Source organism: Tetrao urogallus (genome assembly GCF_951394365.1).
Source record: "Tetrao urogallus genome assembly, chromosome: Z".
Lineage (NCBI taxonomy): Eukaryota > Metazoa > Chordata > Aves > Galliformes > Phasianidae > Tetrao > Tetrao urogallus.
In genome coordinates, this window is record NC_136816.1 from 58231768 (window position 1) to 58257872 (window position 26105).

General features: G+C 35.7%; 1 protein-coding gene across 1 annotated transcript; it reads right to left on the reverse strand.

Annotated features, from left to right (window-relative positions):
- Nucleotides 1-930: 930 nt before the first annotated feature.
- IL31RA (interleukin 31 receptor A) lies at nt 931-25845 on the reverse strand (the record flags this gene model as incomplete). Its single annotated transcript, XM_079548719.1, has 15 exons — nt 931-1560; nt 2074-2152; nt 3560-3653; nt 4878-5018; nt 7270-7416; nt 8476-8577; nt 11282-11464; nt 12788-13004; nt 13762-13844; nt 15548-15713; nt 17044-17195; nt 19099-19283; nt 22933-23053; nt 24419-24715; nt 25791-25845. 15 exons carry the CDS (start codon nt 25843-25845, stop codon nt 931-933), a joined length of 2652 nt encoding a protein of 883 aa, XP_079404845.1.
- Between the last annotated feature and the right edge of the window lie 260 nt (nt 25846-26105).

Below are 26105 nucleotides of genomic sequence, written 5' to 3' on the forward strand. Positions count from 1 at the left end.
GTAATTGGTTAATCTGTTAATGTCTGGGGGATTTCCATTTGTAGAATTTGAAATTCTGGGGGGCTAAATGTTAATTCTAAACAACTGAATGTTTAATTTAGCTTTTTTTTTTTCTTTTTTTTTTTTTTTTCCCCAGTTCATAATACCACAGCTTCAAGTGAGAAGAACGGTTTTAAACTAGGAGAAATTAAAGGCACAGCAGCAAGAAGGTAAGAAGTTATCATGCAGTAAACAGCTAAAAAAAATCAGCGCCAAAGAAGCACAAAATACAGTGAATGACTGAAAATGAGAGAAAGGGAAGGAAACAGGAAGCCAACACAGACCTCCCTTTTCCAAAGCGCAGACAGGTCAGTAGCATGTACATAACGTATCCTCTCATTAAAGATATGACAACCATGAGCCAAACTGCTGATTTGAGAGGCAGGATGCACAAAGATGATTACCAACTATCTGTGAGATGGGAAAACAGTACACATAAAAACTAGATCCAAAATAAGCATGGGAAAAAAACAGTAAAGTTGTTTTACTTCATGTAACTTAAGGAAAAATTTGGGAGATGTTGGCTCTGTTCAAGTTTGTGCACATTGCCCCAGCAGTGCTCATCTATCTGAACTGGTTGCCGAGGGGGAAAGCAGCAAGCTACTTGCACTGCTTGGTGTTCTCAAAGGGAAAATCAAAACGAAGAACTAAGAAAAGCTACGTCCTTTGCCTTACTGCTGACACATTTCTGTGGTTTAAAAAAATAAAAAAATAAAAAATCCACAGCAACTCTGAAAGTGAAGCTTCACAGGAATAAATACAGTATGTTCATTACCACACAGCTGTTGAAGGTAATAGGCTAATTTCATAGGAGGTAACCACGACCACCCAGGAAACACATACAAAAGCAGTGCTACCAGGCTGGGACTTCACAAGGAATTATTTCCTCTGCTAATGAGCGGTTGCCAGCCCAACCATGTCCAATGTTATATAGGATTGTCCTACAACATTTTGTCGAAGTCCAGGTAAAAAAGTTGCCTGGCTTTTGGGTTCATTCTTGCTGTGTTCTGAGAAATTCTCAGAAACAAGAAATTCTCTTGTTTTAACAGAATTTCTAAGGTATGGATTGAACAGGCTTTTTCCACTGAAACCTTCTCTGTTTAAAACTTCTTCATTATCATTTTCTTCATTTTTAATTGAGATCTGTTGGGAATCACATAAATCATCCTCCAGCATTTTGATGGGTTGAAGTTTCTTGGATGGTATCAAAGCTGAATGTATTTGACTTTTGAAATCTTGATCAGTGATTATGTAAGGCATGGATGGTGAAAGGTGCTTAGCAACTTCCTGTTCTTCGTTGTTGAGTATCCTTCCCTCACTATTTAGCGGAGTTAATTTGTACTCAGAGATATTCTGTGCCTCATTTGTATTAATGTCAGTACTTCCAGAAACACATTTTTCACAATCCATTAGTAGTGATCCTTCATGTTCTTCTTCAGGAAAACAATCTTCCAAAACACTGATGTTTTCCAGGCCTTTGGTTTTGTCCTCACACGCCACTGCCTTTGAAAATGAATTATTCTGTCAGTATAAAGGTATCAATTTGAAAGTTACATAGAGATAGATAAATTATCAGAAGACTATATAATATATGAAATATTGCTGGTTTAAGTGCATCCCAGCACATGCAGTTAAATGTGAATGAGTATTTAAAAAAAGACAATGTTATTCTATCCATTTGCTAAATACTTTCACTTCATGCTCTGAACGAACATACACTGTTTCCCACTCTAACCAACTAGTGTATGGACAAAATTTAAAATTCATAGATTACGCTTGCTATTGAATCTTGATCAACTCCATTCAAATATAAAGTATAAAAGTATAAAAACATCAGTGAGGATATATGCAAACAATTGAAAAGATGGATTATCAATTTTGAGTATATGCTGCACTACATTTTTTGTGGAGAATGGAGGAAATATGAAGATGTGGAGATTTCAGTCAATGGTTATAGTTAGAAAACAACTGTCACAAGTGCTTGTCTTCTGCACATTTGATTCCCTCTTTAATAAATAAAACCACATGTGTTACCATAGCTGCGTCAACAGGCCACTGCACTGCAACGCTCTCTGCAGGATTGGGGACATCAGGCCAGCAAACCTTTTTAAACCTGTCATTAAAAAGGATGTTTAGTCAATGTTGAAAAAAATAGATTTTTTTTAAATCTACAGAGACCGCAGAATTAATGGTTAATGCACAGCAGTCAATTTTCTGATCATACAATACGCTAAATAATAACATCCCAAAACAAGGCCATATACAAAAACTGTTGTGGTTTTGTTTTGGTAGTTCTTCAGAAGAAAATTCCAAATCAACTAAATTACAATCTACTGACAGTGTCTAAAGCAATATACCACACAAAAGCAACACTGAGTTCTTATTTTAACAGCAGATTTAGAACAGCTTTAAGTGAAGCAGTACCTTATAGTCCATGGAGTAGTAGACAAGAAAGAAAATAGTCAATTCATATTATGTTTAAGTGAATCAAAACTTGGCCTGAGCTTGACTTTTCACATCACAACTTGACCCACAGCAGAATATGAACACTAAATTGCATCTCAAAGCATTCTCTGGGATAAAAGTGTAGTTTCTTTCTTTTATGAAAAATCAGAATAAACAATGCAGATGAAGATGTGAAACTGCTGGAAATCGCAGTTATCACACCAAATGTACTTACAACTACATACTATGTTTATCTATCTACCAACATATCTCTTTAGAAGTTTTCATATCTTAAAACCTTCCAAAAGAGTTGTTACTGTTAAGCTTATTATTAAGCTTTGTCCAAACAACCAAGTCATTCTTCAGGCTAAAGAAAAATACATTTTTAACCTTAGCAAATCCTCACAGCCATCTCTGGGATATTGTATCCCTGACTTCTGAGAAATCTGAAATCTGGCTGGGGGCTTCTCTGACAGTAGATAAACGAATTACAGATCATATATAAATATGGATTCAAATTCATGGATCAAGCATACAAATGCTTTCACATGATCAATTTTTTTAGTTTATTTACAGTGCAAGGAAAGTGTATATAAACTAACCAAAGTAATACTAGCATAGCTAAGATCAGCAATACAGCTTAAGTAAAATGTGTTTTAGTGGTGTGCTTGCATGACATATACTGAGTGTATGGGAAACTTTCTTAATTATTATTATTTCAACACATGAATTAAATTATACTTTTCTCACTTGAGAGACCACAAAACTGCAACTAGCATATAGCATTTTCCATAGACTGATACAGAGCACCAAATCCATCTCTCTCTCTCTTTTTGTTTTTTAAATGCACTTTCTGAAATTAATATTTACTTTTGGTCTATAGCATATTAACTGGTGTTACAAGATAATCTGTAAGCTCAGTTATTTGTTACTCCATCTGCCAGCTATACTTTCCTAATTTGACACTGGTATGAAAACCAACACGGAAGCATTTTGAAAATAAATAAAAACTTCCTTTTTATAATTTAAAATATATTGACTAGATTCAAATTTAGAAGACAGAAAATGTACTTACAGCCGCTTTTTCATAATGCAGGTTATCCAAAGGCCTACCAGAAACAACATGCTTAATCCAACTGGTAGAGCAATGAAAATAACATCTTCTTTATCTTTAGAGGAAAAAACAGATGGTCATCATTTCTTCCTGTATTCAACAAAACAGCTGATTTTCTACATCAAAGTCACCTGGTTAGCAGCACTGTAAAGAGCTTTGCCAAAATTAATCAAAATTACTCAGAATACTGAATAGTACCCACAGTACAATGTGTGAAAAGTTGAGCATTTTTCCTCCAACTACTCAGACAGAAAAAGAAGAAAAAAAAAATAGCATTACACAATAATCCAGCCTGGAGTGGACCAGCTCACCCTGTCCAACACAGAGATCAGAATCAGGTTGTTTAGTCCTGTGCGAGTGCCAACTACTGACTGTCATCCAGGATGAAAAGCCTAATACATTTCTGGGTACTTGATGTTTTCGAGTAACCTAAAACCACTGTATAGTGACACTGCCACTTGTTACTACTGGATAAATTTTACATACAGTGCCAGACATGGGTTTTAAATATGCTTAAAATACAGTTATTCTACTGATTGAAACATACTATACAGATTTCTGAGCTAGCTTCCAAGTACCTACCAGAGGCAGGTACAGACAGCAACAGAGATCAGAATTCAGCACAGCCTAACCTATCTTGTATGTGAGTGGCAAAGTAGCAGAAGAATTTAGCAGGCAGAAAATAAAATTGGCTTCACATCTCATACCCTGTTCAAAGGCAACTAATGTACTTTCTTCATATTTCAGTTCACACGTACATGCATATACGTATTTCACTGTGACTATATGCAACTATATATACGTATACACACATGCATGTGTGGAAAACATTCCTCCAGAAGCAGAAGAGAGAAAGTATCTGATTTTCTGCTCACAATCATCTTATTAATCCCCACAGTAAAAAAGTTACTCAGTGCATAGTCATTCTAAACCTAGTATCTTGGATGGAAATATCTACTTTCTGATCAACTGTAAGACATTCTATCCCATAACTGATGGCATGGAAATAACATGTTGATCCCACAAAAAATTATAGCATTCCACAGTTTTATTGACAGCAAAAAGAAAAACCCATGGCTTTTTGACTTGTCTCAAAGTTTAAGTCTGTAAAGATTTCCAGTGAAATCAAGTTAAATTCAGTTCGTGTCAATCATTTTTACTTGCTTTAATATCCATTTAAAAAGTTACTCTAACAAACATCTAAACAAAAAGAATCCTACATTTATTACCCCCAGAACTGCTTTCAAAATAGTAGTGACTAACCTGGAAAACTACTTACTGAATTTTAAAGTCTTGAATGTTTTTGGCTCTCCACTGGTTCCACCAGCTCTGTTGCTTGCCATGATATAGACCGTGTATTGTGTATTAGCCTGTAAAGACTTCAGCGTGTATTGTAGCACATCGGAGTTCACTGTTTCATCTTTTAAGGAAAAGATTTATGTCAGTAAACACACAAAACAGCAGTTTTTTCTATTTCCATAAGCTCTGGAATCCAGGCTAAGAAATTAAAACTTTAAAACAGCTGCTAAAATTTGTGCTTCTGCAGCTCATAAAATTTGACTGTATTTCTAACAACGCAGCTAGACACCAATCATCCAAAAGAATGCAATCTACTGGCCCTGGATACCACCTCCCCTAAAATCAGAGGAAATTAGCAAATTTTCCATTGTCAATTACTGGAATTAATATGGGTATGTTTTACTTTAAAAGTATTTTAGACAGGGCACATATCCTAACATTTTATGTCTACGAACTGATAAAGAATACATTCATAACATGGAATTAAAACATTTTCTGGTAAATTTAGTCTTTGCCAGTATATTGTTACTCAGTCAAATTAAGAACCACTGGGGTAACAGATATGTTGCAATATATCCTGAGAATAAACAAAGTACGTTTCCCCTAAATGAAGATGGGGAAAATGAAGTCCTGGAGTTAAAAAGCCATCAGTGAGATCACCTTGGCACATACTCAGAGTTCTATTTTCAGATGTGACAAACAAATGTGACAACAGAAAAGCCTAAAAGAAACAACATTATAGCCAGGTTTTGCCTTTCAAAATTAACTTACATGAGCTGCTATTTAAATCTGTTTTTTTAAGAAGCTAATCTGAATCCTTAGAATAGACATGGTCTGTTTCTCATGAGAAGCTTTCCAATGCCTTACACATTATGCTTTGGTTACAGCTGCGTGTGGGAGAATGACCCCACACAAAACATTCAGTAACTAATATGGCATAACTCATTCAGAAATTAACATGGCAAGAATAATTGTACATTGAAGGCTCAATCTGACAGAAATTGTCACAGCTTCTTTCTAATTTACAAACTGTCAAATGCTTGTGCCTTGGCTCTGAACTGGTTAACCAGAAGCAAGTGAAGACATGCCAAGATTTATTAGTTTGAGGTTATTTAAAAAAATATTATGTTAGGTATCTGCTAACAGCAATGTCTGAAGCAAAGAAGGAAAAGAACTGTTTCTAAAATATTGAGTGATACAACAGTACTCTTAATAAACCAAGCAGGAAGAAGAAAATTAGGTCACATAAACACTTCTCATAAAAGATTTTACAGAAATTATTGGTATAAGTCTCAAACAGAATTATATTGAAAACTTGCACGGATACTACTTGTGATATGTGAAACCAAGAACATAATCAAAAAGTTATGCTGGCAGCCTACATAGCAGGAAAGCTGTATCAACCACAGAACATTAAGCACATTTGAAGAAATTAATCTAAAAAAATATGTCTAAAGAAAAATTTTCTTGGCAGCTTATTTTAGCTCTGTGACTATCATTTACTATTTTGCTTTTATTATAAAAATAGTTCTAATAAAAAAATTCCACCATACTGTTCCAGAAGGAATCCTTCCAAGGACGTGTATGGAACTTACAAACTCACTGAAATCTCATGAACTTTAAATCCATGAATTTGCACAGGATCTGTGCCTCATTAATGTATTCCATCTGCACTTTATCTCCTCTACCAGTTGTTGTGATTTCTTTAACTGGCTTCAAATATGTCATCACAGACGCATTTAAAATGAAGAAAGACTAGTACTTATGCAAGAGTGGAAAACTACAAGTATACAAGTATACAGCAAATAATAGTTTCTGATTTGGCATAACCTTGCAAAAATTTCATTTGTTTATTTATTTATTTATTTACATTATGGAGAACAAGCTGCAAAAACTCTCTAATATATGAGCTGCTATCCATCCTGCTCTTCGAAAGAGAAAAGGAATGATAATGCTATCACACTCTGACCAAATTAACGCTGAGATCCATCATATTTGCATACGATGGACCCTCAATGAAGCACAAAGGACAAAGTGGTTAACACAACTGGCTGCACCACCAAGGGTAGTACATTAGCAGTAAAAAAAAAAAAAAATTAAAATTATTAACATCAAGCAATGCTGTACAAAATAAGTTCAAAACCAATAAAGAAACAGAACAAGACTACACATGCAGTACTAAAGCCAGGAATGTTCACTAGCATACTTATTTGTTTCAGTTAAATCTAAAAATAGTAAGCTTTATGTAAGCCATATTTAATATCAGTATTTTCAGACACATTTATGACATACAAGAACAAAGTTTGCTATTCACTACAGAGAGCAGATTGTCATAACCCAGTCAAAAGCTTTGACGTTTGATGCATACTTACTCAATTCTTTTCCACCTTCAGGTTTATAAAATATTGTGTAGTTGTTGATAAAGCCATTTCTTTTATCTTTTGAAATCTCATTCCATTTTATTGTAACTTCATTTTTGCCTGGGAAACCCGTATCAGCCACAGGGCCTTCTGATGGCTCTGCATCAGAACATTGTAAATTAGAAAAAGAAGTGAGTTAGTCTACCTGTCAACATTATCCACATGCTATTTCACTCATACCAATAACACTACCTAATGTAAATGTCTTACGAGTGCTCTGATACAGCCCCTAACTTTTCCCACTCTTCCCAATGTTTACTTCTGATAATATATCCCCATGTCTATTTTGATCTTTGCACATTTCTTAGCCTTACTGCATCCATATATCTCAAGACTGCTAACAGGCTCTGTCCTCACAACATCGTAGAGAGGTAGCTCACAACTCTGAAGAAAAGTGCTCGCTGTGCTTCAATTTTTATAAAACTAATGTCTGCCAACATTCAATGTTATCACAGCATTCAAATCACAGTTGTGCTAATAAGTGTTACTCCATCACACAGCACTCTTTTATCTTTTTTTAGTAATTAATGTTTAATCCTGCATTGTACGATGTGTGCATGCACACTTATGTAGGTCTATATCCACAAACAAGAGAAAATTTTCTCCAGAAATCTTTAAATTATCAGTAAACTACACTCTTACAGATGGCTGTATAAATCACCATATTCACATTAAACTTGTACTAATAAAAAAAATCTTCACACACACACACAATTTCATCTGTGTTTCTATTCAGCTACAAATGTCATTGCTTATCTTTCTTTTATATGCAGGACATCACATACACTATTACAATATAAAACCTAACAATAAGCATGATTTTCAAACTATTACTTTAATCTGTGAGAAGAATGTCTCATTCACAAGCACAAGTAGCACAGTCATTTGCATCACTGAAACAAAGCCAAAATATATATCTAAATGCAGCTGCAACATTTAAGAGAAACCCACAACTGTTCCATGTTTGTAGCTGTACTCTTTCCATGTACTCTGTATACAGTACATAAAATTTACAATGAAGTAGTGGATTCATGCAGCACTGTACTATTTTCCTCATCATCCACTTCTCTCCTTCAGTAACACCAGTACCAAATTTCACAAATAAAATACACCCTAAGAGAGAGACTACTTTTCACATTATTGGTTTGAAATACATACTTTTCTCTTGAATAAAAGTTTGTATGGAATACGGAGCTGCTACTTTATTTCCATCAATGGGATACACTGACATGTTGTAGCATACAAATGATTTAAAGTTTTCTGTAAAGAAAAAAAAGGAATAATTGCATAGATATAATATGCACATAATGCACATAACATACAACTAAAGGAGACTCAATCATGGTGTCTTCCTAGGAGGTTAGTAAATGCGTATATACAGTTTTGCAAGTACAGAATATATTTATTATTTCAAGTATTCCTTATAACATTTAACAGAAAGAATTCTATTTTGTAAGATTAGCAGCATTCTGAATCATTTTTCACAGGAAATACATTGAACAAGTAATTATTCTTCAGCTTTATATAGTTTCCATATATGAAGCCACTTACTCATCCCTAATAGTTTGAGATTTTGGCAGAAATTTTTATTTTCACATCATCATTATAAATTGATCATTTCAGGAACATTTTCCATTTCATAAGTTAGGTTTGCTGCTCTGCAGAAGAGCTTTGTTTTTTGAGCCCCAGCTCATAACTGTGCATTGATCATCCAGTTGTGCTGACTGTAGATTTACCGCTATGCATCCTGACTCACAGCACAACCGTACAAACGAAATCTCTGCACTGGACTTTTATAGTCTTCAAAACATAGCTCAAGTCTCAGGAAATTACGTTATGCCAAGTAATCAGCAGGATGCACCTCTCTACTTAAAATAACTCATCAACTCAGAGAGGACTCATTTGTGGTTTTATGAGAAGCTTAGGGGTTTCCTGTGCCACTCCTCAAACTCAGTGAGTATGATTCTATAGACAAACCCATATATCAGCTTTCCACTGCTTTTTCAGTCTCTTACACTTATCACAGCCCAACACAAATGAGGATGGCCCACATGTTATCTGTAAAAGAATTCCACAAATAAGAGAATTAGGCTTGAACAGACAAATTACACTACTTTTCTAGTGTAACTTGTCTCAAGGTAACCACAATGTCCCAGTTATGCTAAGGAGGAAGACGCTTTGTTAGTTAAGAACACCTGTAAGTTCAATTTATTCCTTACAGTAATTTGTAGAATAGCACAATTTTCAGCATAAGTGTCAAGAGTAAAGAGTCAAGTCAATTTGTTCTAAATGTGTACTGCTCTTGAACTTTATTTTGAGGAGATTGTTGTTTAATTTGTTTTACTATAGCTTAGCTTCATATATAGAAACACTATATACAGCAGTGTCATCTGTGCCAGTAAGACACATTTCAGAAGCAAGGTAAGCACTCATTAACAAACTAGGTGTTCCTTTTTACTTTAGAAAAATGAAGTGTACTTCCTTCCTGAAGACTTCAGGAATTCTTCTTGCTAGATGTAGAACTCAGAAGGATCCTTACATGAACAAAAGCAACTTTCGAGTTTATTAAAGTTCACTAGTGGAGAACTAAAGAAATAAGAATCCAAGTCACATTCAAGCTATATCATGTACTAATTCAAACACTTTTACAATTGCTCCTGTGTTTGTAAAATAAAAACAAAGGAAAGATGCCTGTCATTACCTACAGACAGCACACAGTAACAACACACTCACTCTGATATTAACATTCACGGTTTGCCACAGTTTTGTCAGTACATCATAAGGCCACTGAAACCTCTGATGAATACCTTAGGTCACAATACAAAGGTGATTATAAGATACTTAAGACAGCATATGGGAGCTGTTAGGCCACAGTCTGAACCAGTGATTGAATACCTGGTGAAGGAACACAGCCAGCCCTGAGAGCACAAGTGGAAGCAATTCACCTGTACGACTAGAAGGGGTGGATCTTGGCTCCATCCCTCCTCTCATTTAAGGGATGGCAGCTGCAATGGAAGTATCTCTATTTGCAGATTGCCTCCTCTGGAGAACTTTGTGAGCTCTAATCCTCAGAAATGAGTAAGCAATAACTTATTTATTTAACTTTATTTTTAACTTTAACTGTATTTTATTAATAACTTATTTTATTGATAACTTATTTACTACTGGATTGTCACTGCTACCTTTCTTAGGTTTGAAGCTGCCACTTATCCTTACAAAGAGGTTGACCCATCATTCCACTTGTTCATTTTGAAGTAAAATTCTCTTTGAAATTCTTTTGCTCTCTAAAACACATGAAAACACAGTCTTTTCCCATCTCTGAATTCAGTATTTTTGCTCTAGATTATTCTGCTAGATCTACTGTGCATCTGTCACAGGCCAGAAGACAGTGAAAACATGGCATCTGTAGTCTAATTTATACAGGAACAAAGACAATCTTGTGTCAAAATTTGAGGGATAAAATTGCTGTTGAACAACATGCAGCAATTTCAATAAAGCATAAAATAAGGCTGTTATTATTTTGTCTGTGTAAATCTGCAAGAAATCAAATCCTTCAATACTGGATTGCTATCTTTCAAATATCAGTGTTCCTATGCTTTATGTGCCTAATGTGATACGGCTTGAAGTACAGAAGTCTGGTTCAGGATCAAGAGTGAATTGCCTCTCAGAGGCAATATGAAAGCAGATGACCAATTCCTGTTAACTTATTTAAAAGCCAATGAAAGTTAGATGTTCTGTTCTTTCACTTTTTTTTTTTTTCAAGCACACGTTAACACATACATGAAAGGGATTCACTTGACAAAAAGCAGAACAATAATGTTAATTTCAAAATAGCTGCTTGCAAATTCAACCTCATTGTTCTTTCTTGTCTTCATCCAAATAAACACACATAAGTATCTATACGTACATAGAAGCATACATATTTTTGTCCATTATTACAGCTGTAACTTGTAAATGAACGTACTTTTGTTAGGTTTCCACTTTGTAGAATTTGATATATACTGCCATGACCTACTAAAAGGATCTGTCTCCATTTCCTCATACCACTCAACTACATACTCGGTTACTTCTGGTTTAGAGACTGTCCATTCCACAATCACTTCTTCCTCTGTTGTAAAGGTTCTCACTGCTTCAATAATTTGAGAAGCTAAAAATGTAACAGAATGTCATCAATTCTATCTTTGTAGAAACTGTTTGCACAAGAACAATTCAGTCACAGCAATCTGAGATCACTTAGCCAAGGTTAAGAAAAACTGACTTTACAACTACATGCACATATATCAAAAATACCTTAAAATGAAGCATATAAGAACTATAACATTGAAAAAGAGGGAGGGACCAAAAAAATAATCAAGACAAGACGTAAAGAAATTTACACAGAATCAAAGAGCCCTTCTCTTATAGGATCTAAATTTCACAGCTTATTGATTACAGTTAGTGCAGATAAGCAAGTTTTCGTTGGGGAATCAAATGGCAATAGGAAAACAAGTAAAGAAAGTCAGCAAGACTGTTAAGTGACAGTGAAGCAAAAGCAGACTATCAGCCTGTAGAAAAATTAATGGAAATCTGACTGAAAACTTAAGTGAGGAAAGCAAAAGGGGAAAAAAAAGACCTGGCAATACAAAGTTAAAATATGAGTATATAGAAAGAAGAAACACAGCATGGAAAAAAAACCAGAAATGTTTACTGAAGGATATGGAAGTGGACAGAGAAGTAGTCAGCAATCTCCAGGACATGATGACAACATGTCTGCATATCCAACTTTTCTGATTAGACTGGAATTCAATTGTGCAATTCCAGAGAAGCACTTCTACAACTGATGTAGGAGAAGTGATTCACCAGTGGGCCAACTGCAACCTTTCTCCCAGACCACAAGTAGTTTGCAGGATATTGCAATACAAGGCTAACAAAGATACCTGAATTAAGCATAAGAGCTCAAGAACAATGTGCACGGAAGTGCACAGAATGAGGTGTATATGAAACAAGCATGTTTCTCTCTCCACTGCTGTTAGGGACTTCTATTAAAATGGGAATAACATCATACATGGTGCAATAATGCCCTGAGGTAACCAATTTTATGGTCTAGGAGATGGTGAGGTATAATTTGATGATGCTGTAAATGTATTTGGGAGATTCAGGATTTGAACAAAAATAAAGTAACGCGACAGAAATAATAATGCATCAGAAAATGCTGGTATTTTAACAAAGATACATTAAAACAAAAGTCCCAACAATAATCTTCTGCACAAGAAACATGGTACCTGACAGCAAAATACAACAAAAGAAACGCTACTGTTCCAGTAAAAATTAAGAGACTACGTAGTCTTACATATAATATGGCTCTACATATGGTTCAAAGACAAAAGTCCTTAGCACGATTTTGCTTCCACTACAATAGAACTTATGCAGATTTCAAGAATATCATTTGCTTGTAATGAGAAAAATATATTGCAATATTAAAAAATCTTACATTTTTCATCAGTGGATGGAATCCTCAAAATAGCTGCAGGAGAATTTCCAGCAGAATTATAGGCAGTAAGAGATATTATATATGCCTCTTCATTTAAAAATAAAGTAATTTTCTTATCAGAAGTGAAGTCTGTCATTTGAAGTGCAGCATTATTTTCTGGAAAATACTGTATTTTGTAGCCTAGAATTCTCCCATGGGGTGGCAAGTTGCTTAACAGCTATTAAAAGAATGTATTAGTAAATTTTTCACAGTGTTATCTTTATAATCAAAATTATATTCTTATTAAAGAATATAGAATCTCTATAAATAAAAAATACCCATGTTAAAAAAATATGGCAAAGGGTAGTTAGGGGGATGTTATTAGAATGCAAATATATGCTAGCTCACAAGCAGTTCATCATCTTGCTTCTCAATACAGGTTTCTTAGAACATCTCACTACTTCAAAACAGCATCTCTAGAAACAATTAGCATGTTTTATCACCAGAAAGATACTGATAATTTTTCCTTTGAAGTATTTTATAGCGATATTTTGCTCTAAGAAGATACATTAGGAAATCACGAAAGAGAGTAGTTCTTAAAAACATCTATCAAAAGTTATCTTACAAAACTGTACCTGAAATCACCAGAAAATCCAAAAATTACACTGCAGCATTAGAGAAAACTACAACATAAACCTAGTCATTTGTTTCAGTAATTTCATTACATAAATATTTAGTTTTACTAAAAGACTATTGAATTTAAATGTGAATTTAAACACAGCATTAGTAAACTGCATTATTTAATATCAGTTGCAAGGATTTTCAATCAGATTTTCTAGTGATCTGAACACAACGAAAACCTCTTCTTCTGCATTTACAGAAAAGCTCTATTAATCTACCCCTCACTAAATCAAAGCCTTTCCACTTCTACTTTGGTTCAGGAAGGGTGTTGTTGTTCGTTTGTTTTTCTGATGGCAACAAAAGAGTGTATTTACCTTCCACATAAGATACACGGATCTGTTTCCAGATGGGGTTGAAGACTCAATTACTCTCCACAAATCCACTTTTTCTGAAGGAGCTATTAAAAAACAACAACAAAAATCCTGAAATCTGTTGTTATAACTGGTCAAAGGGATGCCTCATACCATATGACATTGTGCTCAGCAAAAAAATCTAGAGAGGAAACAAAGGAGTGGATGCTCAGAATGATGGCATCTGTCCTCACTCACCTTGAGTACAGTGCACAGGTTTCAGCACCATGATATAAGACAAAGCTATCAGACAATCTCCAAGGAAGGACCACAAAGAAGGAGAAGGGTCTAGAGGAGAAGATGTATGAGGAGCAGCTGAGGCCTCAGGGTTTGTTCAGCCCATAGAAGAGGAGCTATGGGGAGGCTTCATAGCAGCTGCAGCTCCTCAGAGGGTGCAGAGCGCAGCATTGAGCTCTGCTTTCTGGAGACAGTGACAGGAAAAGCGTAGAGCTGCATCAAGGGAGGATCAGGTTTGGTGTTAAGAAAAGGCTCTTCAGCAGAGGGAGGTCAGGCGCTGGAACGGAGTCCTCAGGGCAGTGGTCATGGTCCTAAGCTGCTGGAAAATGCTCTGAGATGTAGGAATTGGGTGGTCCTGGTTAACCTAGCACACATTAAAGGATGCTTGAGGAGCCCCATGTTGTCATCTTCATGGTCATCATTGCTGTTTGCCAGTTTGAGACTGCAATCTCTGGACATTGCTCAGTCCCTACCACCCCCTGCATCCCTTCTCCGCTGCCAGCTCAGAACAGACCTTCAAAACAGACTGGTGATCAGCCTTTTCCTACCTCTCTTTAACTCTCATTCTTTCTGTTTTCCTCAGTTTTCTCTTTTCACTTTTTTCCTCTTACAAAATTATTAAGTAACTGCGAGAATTGGTTTGGCTTCTTAAAACTCGTACCTCTTACAAAATTGCTAAGTCATAAAGTTGTTAAGTGAGATTTATCTCAGTTCCTTAAGTTAGCCGCATGCCTTAAGATAGATTCTAAGTGTTAGAGTGACAATATTATATGGGGGATAATTGTAATACATCAATTCTCATTAAAACTGATGATTGTGCACCTCTGTATATTGTTTTATCTTGATCTAACTGGGAGTATTTGTGAGTCTGCTCCCTTTCTCCCGCGCTCATGCACAGGAAGTGACATCTTTGTGGGTTTCTTACCAACTCAGGATATTCTAAGATTCTATGTTTTCATGATTCCCGAGTAACTGTTATGCATTATGAGCCCTGCTGTCCTGGAAGATGGGAAGTTGTGAATGATCTCTCTGTGTTGTTTTGCTTGCTTTGCTAAAACTTTGGCTTTACCTAGTAAATTGTCTTAATGTCAACCCTTGAGCTGCCTTGCTCTTACCTTTCCAATTCTCTCCCCTTCTCTGATACAGGGTAAGTGAGCGATCAGCTGTGTGGTGCAGGTTTAACTCTGCCTACCAGGGTTAAACCACAACATGTTTTACAGCTGGCAATTTATTTTTTCTACTTATTAGTTATTTTATTCTATGTAACCATTAAATTTACATTTCTTCTAAATCTACATTTCTACAAAATACATTTCTTCTACTTTCATTCTTTCTACTTTCCTCTTCTGTATTTATTTAAAATGCACGTTAGTACTGGTTAAATAACAGAATTATAAATTCAATAGATTGATTAGCTGAAAATAATTTTCTATTATTAACTCACAATGCTCCAAAGTATACCCTCAAGAAAAACAAACGAACAACAAAAAAAAACACTATATAGTTGGCCTACCTTTCTCTTCTGTACTTGCTGTTTCCTCTTTACACCAGTCACTCCAGAGTTTTGATTCAACACTAATACACCGAATGGCAACCAAATACTCTGTGGAGTCCCACAGACCTGTGAGATTATGTGTTGATATCTCTTCTCCAGAAGCCACCATAACAGTGTCAATTTCCTGAAATTGATGCATAAACAAAAATGGTTAGCTATAAAATTGGATGCAGACACATGACCTGGCTTTAAAATACTCATGATGAAGTTTTGGCCTTTTGCACATCTCCTGCAAAATTCAAAATCACTTGGTTTTTATTTCAATTTTTGTGTAGTATCTTCATTCTTCCCATAAAACTCTGGTTCCTGAAAAACTTTAGCCTAAAGTAGATCAGAACTGACTGACATGTGACTTGAATCACGTGCAGCTCCCAAGAAGTTCTAGGGCAGCTGTGCTGGGCAGCTGTGCTGGTAGAGGTGGTGCTGGGTAGCTGTAGTTCCTAACAACTGGGAAGCAACTGAGTATTGCTAGAGCTAAATATCACCATAATAGCCTGGATACAGCTGGAAACATTCTTTATGAGGCAAAGATCACCTGAACATACTGAACAGATCTTTTAAATAAACTTTCTAATATACACCATAAACCAAACCCATTCTGTCCATCAGTTCATTCAGGAAATTATATCCTAAGACCAACAGCTAAGATGCTAATTAAAAAACATGTCAGCGTCAGGAGCTTCTTTCAAGCTCCAAGAACTTCTATTAGTTACACTGATTATTTTTTCTATTCTTTGCCAGTATTGAACATACAGTGTGTAAAAAAAAAAAGATAAGAAGCAATTGGAAATGATGATAAAATCTTGTTATTTTAGTGGAGGATAATTAGGTATGCGTTCAGTTCGTTGTTTTATTGTCTAGGATGAATTTTCCTTTTGGTCAGTATACAATTTGATACATACTGTACTTCTGATATTTCTGTGAATGGCAAAGGAATGGCCTGTTACACACAACTAGTCAAGATATGAGTTTTGCTTTGTATTCTGGAAATGAAAACAACATTTACTTCCAACCATAGTAGATGAATCAGATTAAGATGAACTAATTTATATATTAATTTTCAAGCATACCAAAGTACAGATTTTGCAAGATAGAAAATAAGTAGGTTATTTTTCTGAGTCTGTCTTTCTGACACTTAAATGAAGGACGGCTGTAGGGAAAAACAATATTATTTAGACTTTGCCTTATTTCAGATGGCTTATTTCATGCTTCTCAGTATGAAAGTGATGATTCCATTCACAATCTTACTGTTTTCCAAAATTTCCAAAATTCCAAATTTAATAAGGTTTTAGACAGGCTGCTTTTTTTTTTTTAGCTCATTAATACACATGGTTTTTTTACACACTGTATGTACACATTTCCAATTGCTTCTTATCTTTTTTATAGTCAGCCTTTTATAGCATTATGAAATTAGTTACAGAGCCCACATTCAAAAGAGAACAAGAGCAGCTTACCGATGAGTTCGAATACAAGTTTCTGTATCGAATCTGGCATTTTACATCCAGTAAGCGTGTACTTTTCTCAGGTATCTTCCAGGTTACTGTAAGCAACTGCTTTATACCAGCATATTTTTTTAATGAAAGTATTTCAGGAGGTTGAAATCTCTCTAGAATGGAGAAACAAAAGAAAAAGCAGACATAAATATCAGAACTGGTCCATGTGTTTTCCAAGAAGTTTAACTACTATTCCACTTACATACAGTCCAGCAGAGAATTCATATGATGGTGCATTTTATAGATGCAACTCTATATATGGGAAATTTTTTATAAGAGATTTTACATGTAATTAAAGCTAACAAATTCACTCTCAAACAGATGTACAGGTTTCTCCCACCTGTATCAGTGCTGAAGATACCAGAATCTCTTCTCACAGACAACAGCAGGGAAAAGAAAAGAACTGGTGCTCAGTTGCTGAGGTCAATTTCTAAATGCACATGGGGAAATAATTCTCTCACAAAGGATTTCAGGGCAAGAGCAATGTGAAGAAGACAATGACAAAACGACAGATAAACACAAAAGAGAGATGACTGATATATAGCATGTGGAAAGCAACATGGACCCACAGCAAATCTGAACACAAGGCATAAAGGCACACAAGGCTGGAGAGCTGATGAAGTGCTGCATCAAAAATACACAAATAAAAGAATTACAGTAGTTTCCTCTGAAACAGCACTGTTAAGCCTCTTGAGTTCTTAACACTGACTCTAGGACTGGCTCTTCTGGACATTTCTTTACCACAGCTAAAACTTGTACCTCACATAACTTCCTGTGTGCTAAGTGTGGTACAAGCAGCTGTTTCACGCCTGAAAATCACTGAGGAGCTGAATCTGACACACAGGATTTGAGCAGAAAAATAACATCATTGTAGTTTAGCTGTTTATATTCCACAAAATCCAGCTCAGGGCAAGCCTTATAACTGGGACTCATCCTAGACCCGCTCTTCCCACCAGCATCTCGTAGAGAGCCACCAAATCCAACACATCGCAGCAGCCTGTCGCTCACACTGAAGAAGAAAGTATTTAGAGGGATGTACATTATGCAGGAAAGAGTGACAATGCTGACTTCACTCTACGGAGATCAAAATCTTGAATACATACACCAGAATGAGTAAAGGAGAAAGCAGTACAGAAGAAGAGGGAGTCAAAATAGTACTACAACTCCCGAGACCTGCAGAACGTGTGTTTTTTTTTACATTCCTAACCAGAAAGTAGAATAGTAGAATAAACGAGAGGCAGATCTGGCGATATGACAATATCACCATTCATTTACAGCCAGACGCTCTACTGACACCTAGTACTACTCAAAAACACAAACAGTTCACGTACCAGTTATTGTAGGAAAGAATTTTAGTATATTGCCTTTACTCATAGATTAAAAAATGCTTTAGTAATTTTTGCTTTATTGCAGACATCAGCTAAAATATTGCTGGAGTTAGATATTCCAGGTATTCTGTATTATGAATACAAATTGCTAAAATTTGCTGTCTTTTCCTAACAGTTCAAAGAATTTTACATAGAAAGACAATCAGCTAAAACATATGGGGAGATTCACTTGACTGAACAGGAAGCATCCAAATTTTCAGAAAATTAAAAGGAATTAAGCATTTTATTAAACACCGGATGCCATTCATTTCAGACACTTTGCAATCTCACAGTTTAATCTTTTAGATAGTCAAGTGTGGAGTCAGGACTTAGATTCAATGATCCAGTTGGGTCTCTTCCAACTTTAGATATTCTACTGTTCTACGAATTTTAACTAGCAATTGAAATGAGTTGCTCATTCAAAAGAAAACCAATACAAAACTAACTGAAATCTAAAGAATTATTTCAAAACTTTATAATGGAAATATTTTTTTCGTAGAGTTTTATTCTACTAAAACTAATTTACTTTACACAATTTGTTCCAGGATTCTCTAAGCTGTATTTACAGAGAAAGAAAAATAAATGGGGAAGATGCCATTAGTTCAACATATATTTTGTTTTTGTTTTTATTTAACTCTTTTTTAATTACCTATTTCTTCCATATTTATAGGAACACAATCCGAGGAGGCTTCACCCAAAACATTTTCAGCTTTCACTTGAAAACAAAGATTATCACCAAATGGAATATTTGGGTAATGAAATGAACATGACTCAGTTTTGCTTCGGCAGACAGAGATCTTCATCTCCTGCATAATTGGACCTTGTACACTCATACTAAAAATTGAAAAACAGGAGAAATAACAGGAGTTATACACCAGAACATTTTCTTATAATAACTCTCACTGATTGTTAGGTTAGGATTTAATTATTACTTCTATGTTTTCAAAGTTGCACAATTTCTTTACCCAGGAAAACTTCCTCAGGTGATACATTTGTGCAAGAAATACTGTTTCATAACTGCACTGTTTCTGCACTCACTCTATGAAAACAAGAAATAAGGCATATGAATAGCCCACAGAGATTAAATTAGTAAGACAACTTTCAAGGAGTAGCAACAAAAAGTAAAAATTACTTAATTCACATGTTATTATTATTTTAGGTAAGAATCAAAGCAGTGAAATAATCAAGCAAGTCCACTTAAGAGCTTTTATAAAAATATGTATGCAGATACAGCTCAAAACACATCCCACATTGCAAAGTTACGAGATAACCACACCTTTTCAACACAGTGTAAAGAAAAGCCAAGTTGTACCACTGCCAATTTCAAAGAAGGTAACTGAAATTTGACACATTTTCCTGATTTTTCAGCATGTGCTTTCAAGTAAGCGGAACAGGATGTAAGGCTAACAAAAAATGGTTCATTTTACCTAGCAACACAGAAATTCTACAAATTAAAATTTATATATGAGAGCTGTATTAAAGACTTCATATTATGTCCCAGTTATGCACATCCTTGGTGTAACTCAAAAAACAGTCTCAGATAGGTATTTAATGAATACTTTTAAGACAGCGTAAGCTTGCAGCGCTGTAAAAGGAACCACAGACTGGTTTATGTTGGAAAGGACTTTTAAGATCATCTAGTTCCAACATTCCTGCTACAGGCTGGGACACCTCTCTCTAGATAAGGCTGGTTAAAGCCACATCCAGCCTGGCCTTGAATGCTTCCAGGGAGGGAGCATTCACAACCTCACTGGGCAATCTCTTCCTGTGTCTCACCACCCTCTCAGTAAAGAATTTCCTCCTAATATTTAGTCTAAATCTACCCTCTTCCAGTTTAAAACCATTTCTCCTTGTCCTGTCACTACATGCCCTTATAAAAAGTCTCTCCTCAGCTTTCCTGTAGGCTGCCTTCAGGTACTGGAAGGCCGCAATAAGGTCTACCCAGAGTCTTCTATTCTCCAGGCTGAAAAGCCCCACAACTTTCAGCCTGTCCTCATAGGGGAGATGCTCCAGACTTCTGATCATTATGGACCTCCTCTGCACCTGCTCCACCAGCTCCGTGTCCTTCTTGTGCTCGGGGCCCCAGAACTGGATGTAGTATTCCAGGTGGGGTCCCACGAGAGCAGAGTAGAGGGGCAGAATCACCTCTTTTGACCTGTTGGACATACTTCTATAGCTGCAACCCAGGATATGGCTCATGTTGAATCTTCCATCAACCAACACTCCCAAAACCTTCTCCTCAAAGCTGTTCTTAAGCCATTTCCCACCCAGCCTATATCTGCTTGGAAAGGAAGCAATCCTCCTCTCCATAACAGGAATAACTGTTTCCATCCATAGATGTCTGCTCCCTTGTACAAGTGCTTTGTAGTCATATGGAAGACCCATAAAAAATCAGTAGTTAGATTTTACAAGAAATAGTTCTGCAATTCAATTCGCTACGTGGATAAAGAAGAACATGTGCAGATACAGGAAGGAACAGTACCGATATTTTCCTTCAATAGCTGTCATCAGTTTTCGGTTTTACATAATCAGCTAAGTGACCAAACATAGTAACACCAAAAGCAGTAATAAATTTGGAAGTAGTAAACCAGAAATAAAGGTGAAAGACTTAAACGCCAAGTCTGAAATGAAATAAAGTTACAGACTTTTTCCTCCCTTATCACTTAATTAAAAAGGTACACATGTTTGCATAACTTACTAAAAGAACACAACTCACATGAAGTAAAAACTCCTTCCAATTGTCAAGAAAATTTCAGAAAATTACTCATACCAGCATACTATCTAAAGGTTTGACTAAACACAAACAAAAACAAGCTGTATTATTCTAAAAAACAGACTAACAAGTATGTCTGAGATGAAATCTGCTGGCACATTCAAAACTGCATCTGAGATCTGCCTTGAAACAACACTGACTTCAAGTTGTCACAGTAATTTGTGAAAAAGTAACCTTTTAAACACTACTTAACTGAAATTGAATGAAGCAAATACTTACGCTCTTATAATGGGGTCATAAAAACATAAAAAAGTGTGAGATTGCTGGAACAAAGGAGGTTCCACACAAATATGAGAAAAAATTTCTTCATGGTGAGGGCAACAGAACACTGGAGCAGGCTGCCCAGAGAGGTTGCGGGGTCTCCTTCTCTGGAGACATTCAGAACCCACCTGGATGCATTCATGTGTGACCTGATCCAGGTGCTCCTGCTCCAGCAGGGGGATTGGACTGGATGATCTTTCAAAGTCCCCTCCCATCTCTGTGATTCTGTGATATTTGTAAATGCAAATCCCTGTATGTAAGCAATCCAAGAAGGACAACTCTTCCTTCAATCATTAAAACATTATGACTTCAAAGACTCCCAGATTAAACTGTCAAATGGCTCATCATTATATTTGCACAGTTCTGCTTTTTTTTTTTTCTTCCTTCTCCCCAGCACTTTTCCTTGAAATTACAAATTTATCACTAGAAAAGATAAACAGTTATCAATTGTACATATTTTTTTAATGCTCAGGGTACCTTTACGACACAGTAATTGTCATTTTAACATGCCGAGCCTGCAATAGATGCTGCTAGATACCAAGCACATTTTGGTAAGCAAACGAGTAAATTATGCAAATTTTCAGCATCTATACAACAATTCAGATGAAAGGCTTGGCTTGTAATAACTGTATTGCACAAAATGCTGCCAGTAAGAAGAGCACTTGAAAACTGCTACTTAATAAGCCTTAAAATATCTCTAAGTGTAACACATGATTACAAACAACTGTACTTGTTATCACTAGACAAAATAACAGAGAATTCAATGGTTTTAACAAGGAAATTGTTTAAAGCGGAGAAAGGACACACCTTCTTTCCTCACCCAAAATGAGGATAGCTAAAAGCACAAAGAATTTCCATTCTACTTCACCAGTGGGATACCCTAAAAGCTGATGTTTGTACTTAGGCTTACTCAACTTTTCTCTAATTAGTAATGTTACCTTGAGGAAACAAATGAGTTTAAGTTCTGACGTAAACATTTCTAATCTACTGAGTATTAGGTTGAAAATGCTCATTACTTACACACAGAGAACCAAAATGGCATCAGGTACTAAGTTTTTTCAACCATTACCAACCCAAAATTAATTGCATTAAGAAATGCTTCTGAACTACATGATGTTTCTATGCTTCTCAGTTTACTTTAAACAAAAGTCAGGAAATGGGGGCGTGGGAAGAATGATGACACACGACTAGTTCTTTACAAGGAGAGTGGTTAGGCCCTGGAACGGGCTGCCCAGGGAGGTTGTGGATGCCCCGTCCTTGGACGTGTTCAAGGCCAGGTTGGACGGGGTCCTGGGCAACCTGATCTAAATGTGTATGTTTGGTGGCCCTGCTAGGCAGGGGGGTTGGAACTACATGATCCTTGAGGTCCCTTCCAACCCGGGTGATTCTGTGATTCTGTGATAGTGGTCTCACCCCAGCACTCCAGTTCCTGGTACATTCTATACTTACATTTTTCTGTAAAGAGTATAACTTGTTGCAAGATTTGTTTCTCTTCCTGAAGTCCAGTTACAGGTAAGCTTAATATCAACATCATAAATGCAGGAAATATTTCTTGGTGTGCCTGGTGGAACTACAATGACAAAGGAAAAAAATTTCTCATATATTATATTATATTATATTATATTATATTATATTATATTATATTATTTTAAAATAAAACTTAAAATGTTGGTAGGCAGGCTGATTACACTAAACCACTACATTACTTGCATAGAACTTAATTTAAGAATTTCTTATTGCCCTCAAAACCCTTCACAAAACCAAAACCACTCTCCTTCCCAACTAAAGCCAGGCAATTTGCCCCAGCTACTTCTCAGAAGTACATAATTAAGTGGATCTGAAAGAATTTTTCTACTAACGCATTACAGAAATTTACATCAAATCAATATGCACTTCAGCCCGAACCTCTAAGTATAACCTCTGCAAAACACCTACAGCTAAATGCCAGTCCAGTCAGCAACAGAAAAACAAAGAAACAATTTAAAAGTTCACAAAAAGAGGGCATCCTCTGAAAGACACAGTTCCACTTAATTCCTTCCCATTACCACATACCCAATCAAAACTGCTGATCTGAAAAGTCCTCATGACCTCAGAAAGTTAACTTCCCAAGAAATGTATAAATACAACTCTGAAAAGACCCCTCTAATTCCAGATTCCCACTCTTCCAAGCAAGATAGCACAAAGGAATGCAATCTTTATAGTCTGAAGCCATTCATAAAAAAAAAATGCAACACCCTCTTGATATCTGTGTTGAAGCTAGTCTTCTTCAGTCAACAGAAGAAATGGGAGTGAAGACAAAGATCTCCAATAAATTAGCTGAAAAGAGAGTTCTATGAACTCTATAAGAAGCTCTCTCTCTGAAATAATACATCTCTATTCTATTTAACATAGCTCTTCAAAAGATATCCCTTTTGCTAACATGCTTAAGATACACTCAACTTTGAAAACAGGCAATACTTTCTGCTGTTCTTTATTCCAGAAATTTACTTCTCTGCATTTATTCTTTACTAGAAAGGGATCTCCATGCAGATGTTAGCATAGCCTGGACTTAACCTGTTCAATAAATTAGAAAAACCAGTATTTAATTTACCCTTCAGTCTTCTCCAGATGAGACTACAATGCTTTAGGAGCACTAGATTAGAAAGTAAAACATCCCTGGAGAAATCTAAAGTTGGCTAAGCTAGATATGAGAAACAAAAGAGAAAGCTTGCATTGATTTAACTGGCCAAACACTAGGTCAGAGAGGTTATGGACTTGCATGAATAAGGTTTGACAGAAATTTCATGCTTTAGTTTAGAGAAAAAAAAGGAGATATTGAAGATAAGTGACTTACAATGCCACAAGGAGGGCAGGGGAGGGGAGGGGAGTTGTTTTAAAAATATTTCTTGAAGTTATTCAAAAATGTTAAAATTAGTTGCCCCGTATTTCTACTTACATCCAGATTTAACCTCAGTGTGAACCAGAAGTTGTTCCTTCCCTAAGTACTTAATGAAGCACTTCACATGTGCTTTGTTGTGAGTGAAATTATTGATAGTTATACTAGATACAGTCTCATTGACGATATTATAGTTTTCTCGAGCAATTAATTCACGATTCAATTTCCAGATGATGTGGCTTGCGTTCCTGTGAGGTGTGTAGTGTTTTCCAAGAACACAGAATAGTTTCAGGGTGGATCCTCTTTCAATTTCAGGAGAAGAAGGAAAAATGTCAGCATCTCTAGTAGAGTTCTCATCTGAAAACAAAATTAAAGTTATCATATAACCTAGTCTCTTAAAAGAATGAGAAAATATAGTACTTACTTTGTTACTGAAGTATATGCCCAGAGATCATTTCATTGTTTTTTTTTTTTAAATATAGTTCAAATAAAATGCTCAGATGGCACCTATGTGATATATATTAATATAGGTAGTGTGCAAGAATTATTTTCTATATCTTTGCCGTTGAGAATGTATAGCAACTGTTAGTGACTATACTGAAAAGCATTTTTGCAGCTGAGAATTTGCTCTGTCAAACTGTGTCATTTCATGTTCTGTATCTGCTGTAGTTTCCATGGAAATAAGTAGGAGGCACTACTTTTGGAGCAACCTACAGAATACTGATGAAAAATAAAAGCCCGTGGTTTTCCATTCAGGTCTGCTTCTTAACCACTTCAGAACCAGCCATACAACATTCACTGCAATTTCAATAGTTACTGGTGCAAGCTTAAACTGACTATGGAACTGCCACACTTCTAAAAAATTAATTAATTAATTAAAAAAAAACCTCCAAAACATTCACACATTGTTACTGTTATTGTGACTTTTAAGATCAGGGATAATGTTATTATTCAGAAATTCATGTAATGATTACTAACATTTGACGTAAACTAGATCTAAAAGAGCAGACATTAACTGCTTCTTGGATGCTCATGTATTACAAAGTTAGTAATTTGGACTACAGCAGATCACCAAAGCTAAATCTTGACAACCCAACAAGAACTGAACCGTGATACAACTTCCGGATGCAGTGTCCTCCATCATCCTGCGCAAGAGGTAAACAGCTAACATTGCAACTTTTAAAATATTAAAAATAAAAAAAGACAAAAACTTAAAGCAATGACAGTTTGCACACCACAAAGAGAGATCAAGAATACCATATGTAAGTTAATCTTTCACTCTACACTGTAAACTACCTACTCACCTGCTAACTCCTATGTTTAACATATTCTGGTTTTCATATTAATAACTCTTAAAAATTACATTTGGCAAAGGATCCTTGATGGGAAATTTTCTATTGGCAAAATGAGTGCTAGTAATTAAGAAACATACCTGCTATAGATCTTCTACAGAGCAAGATAAATATCCAAATCCAACAGTTGAACATTTCCTTTTCAGTAAGTATGGGCAGGAAACACTGTCAGGAAATAAAAATATTAAATAAATAAAAAGCATGTAGTTCAAGTAAAGATGCCCTTGTAACTTTAATACATTGCAAGCATTTATATGACAAGAATGATGACCCACTTGTGTTCAATTTAAGTATTGATTTGCCTAAATGTTAGCTTCCTGCATGATGTGAGAAATCTGATGCAGTTTTCCAGTTTTCAAGTTTTCCAGAAAGATGAAAGGGGCAAGCATATCTGA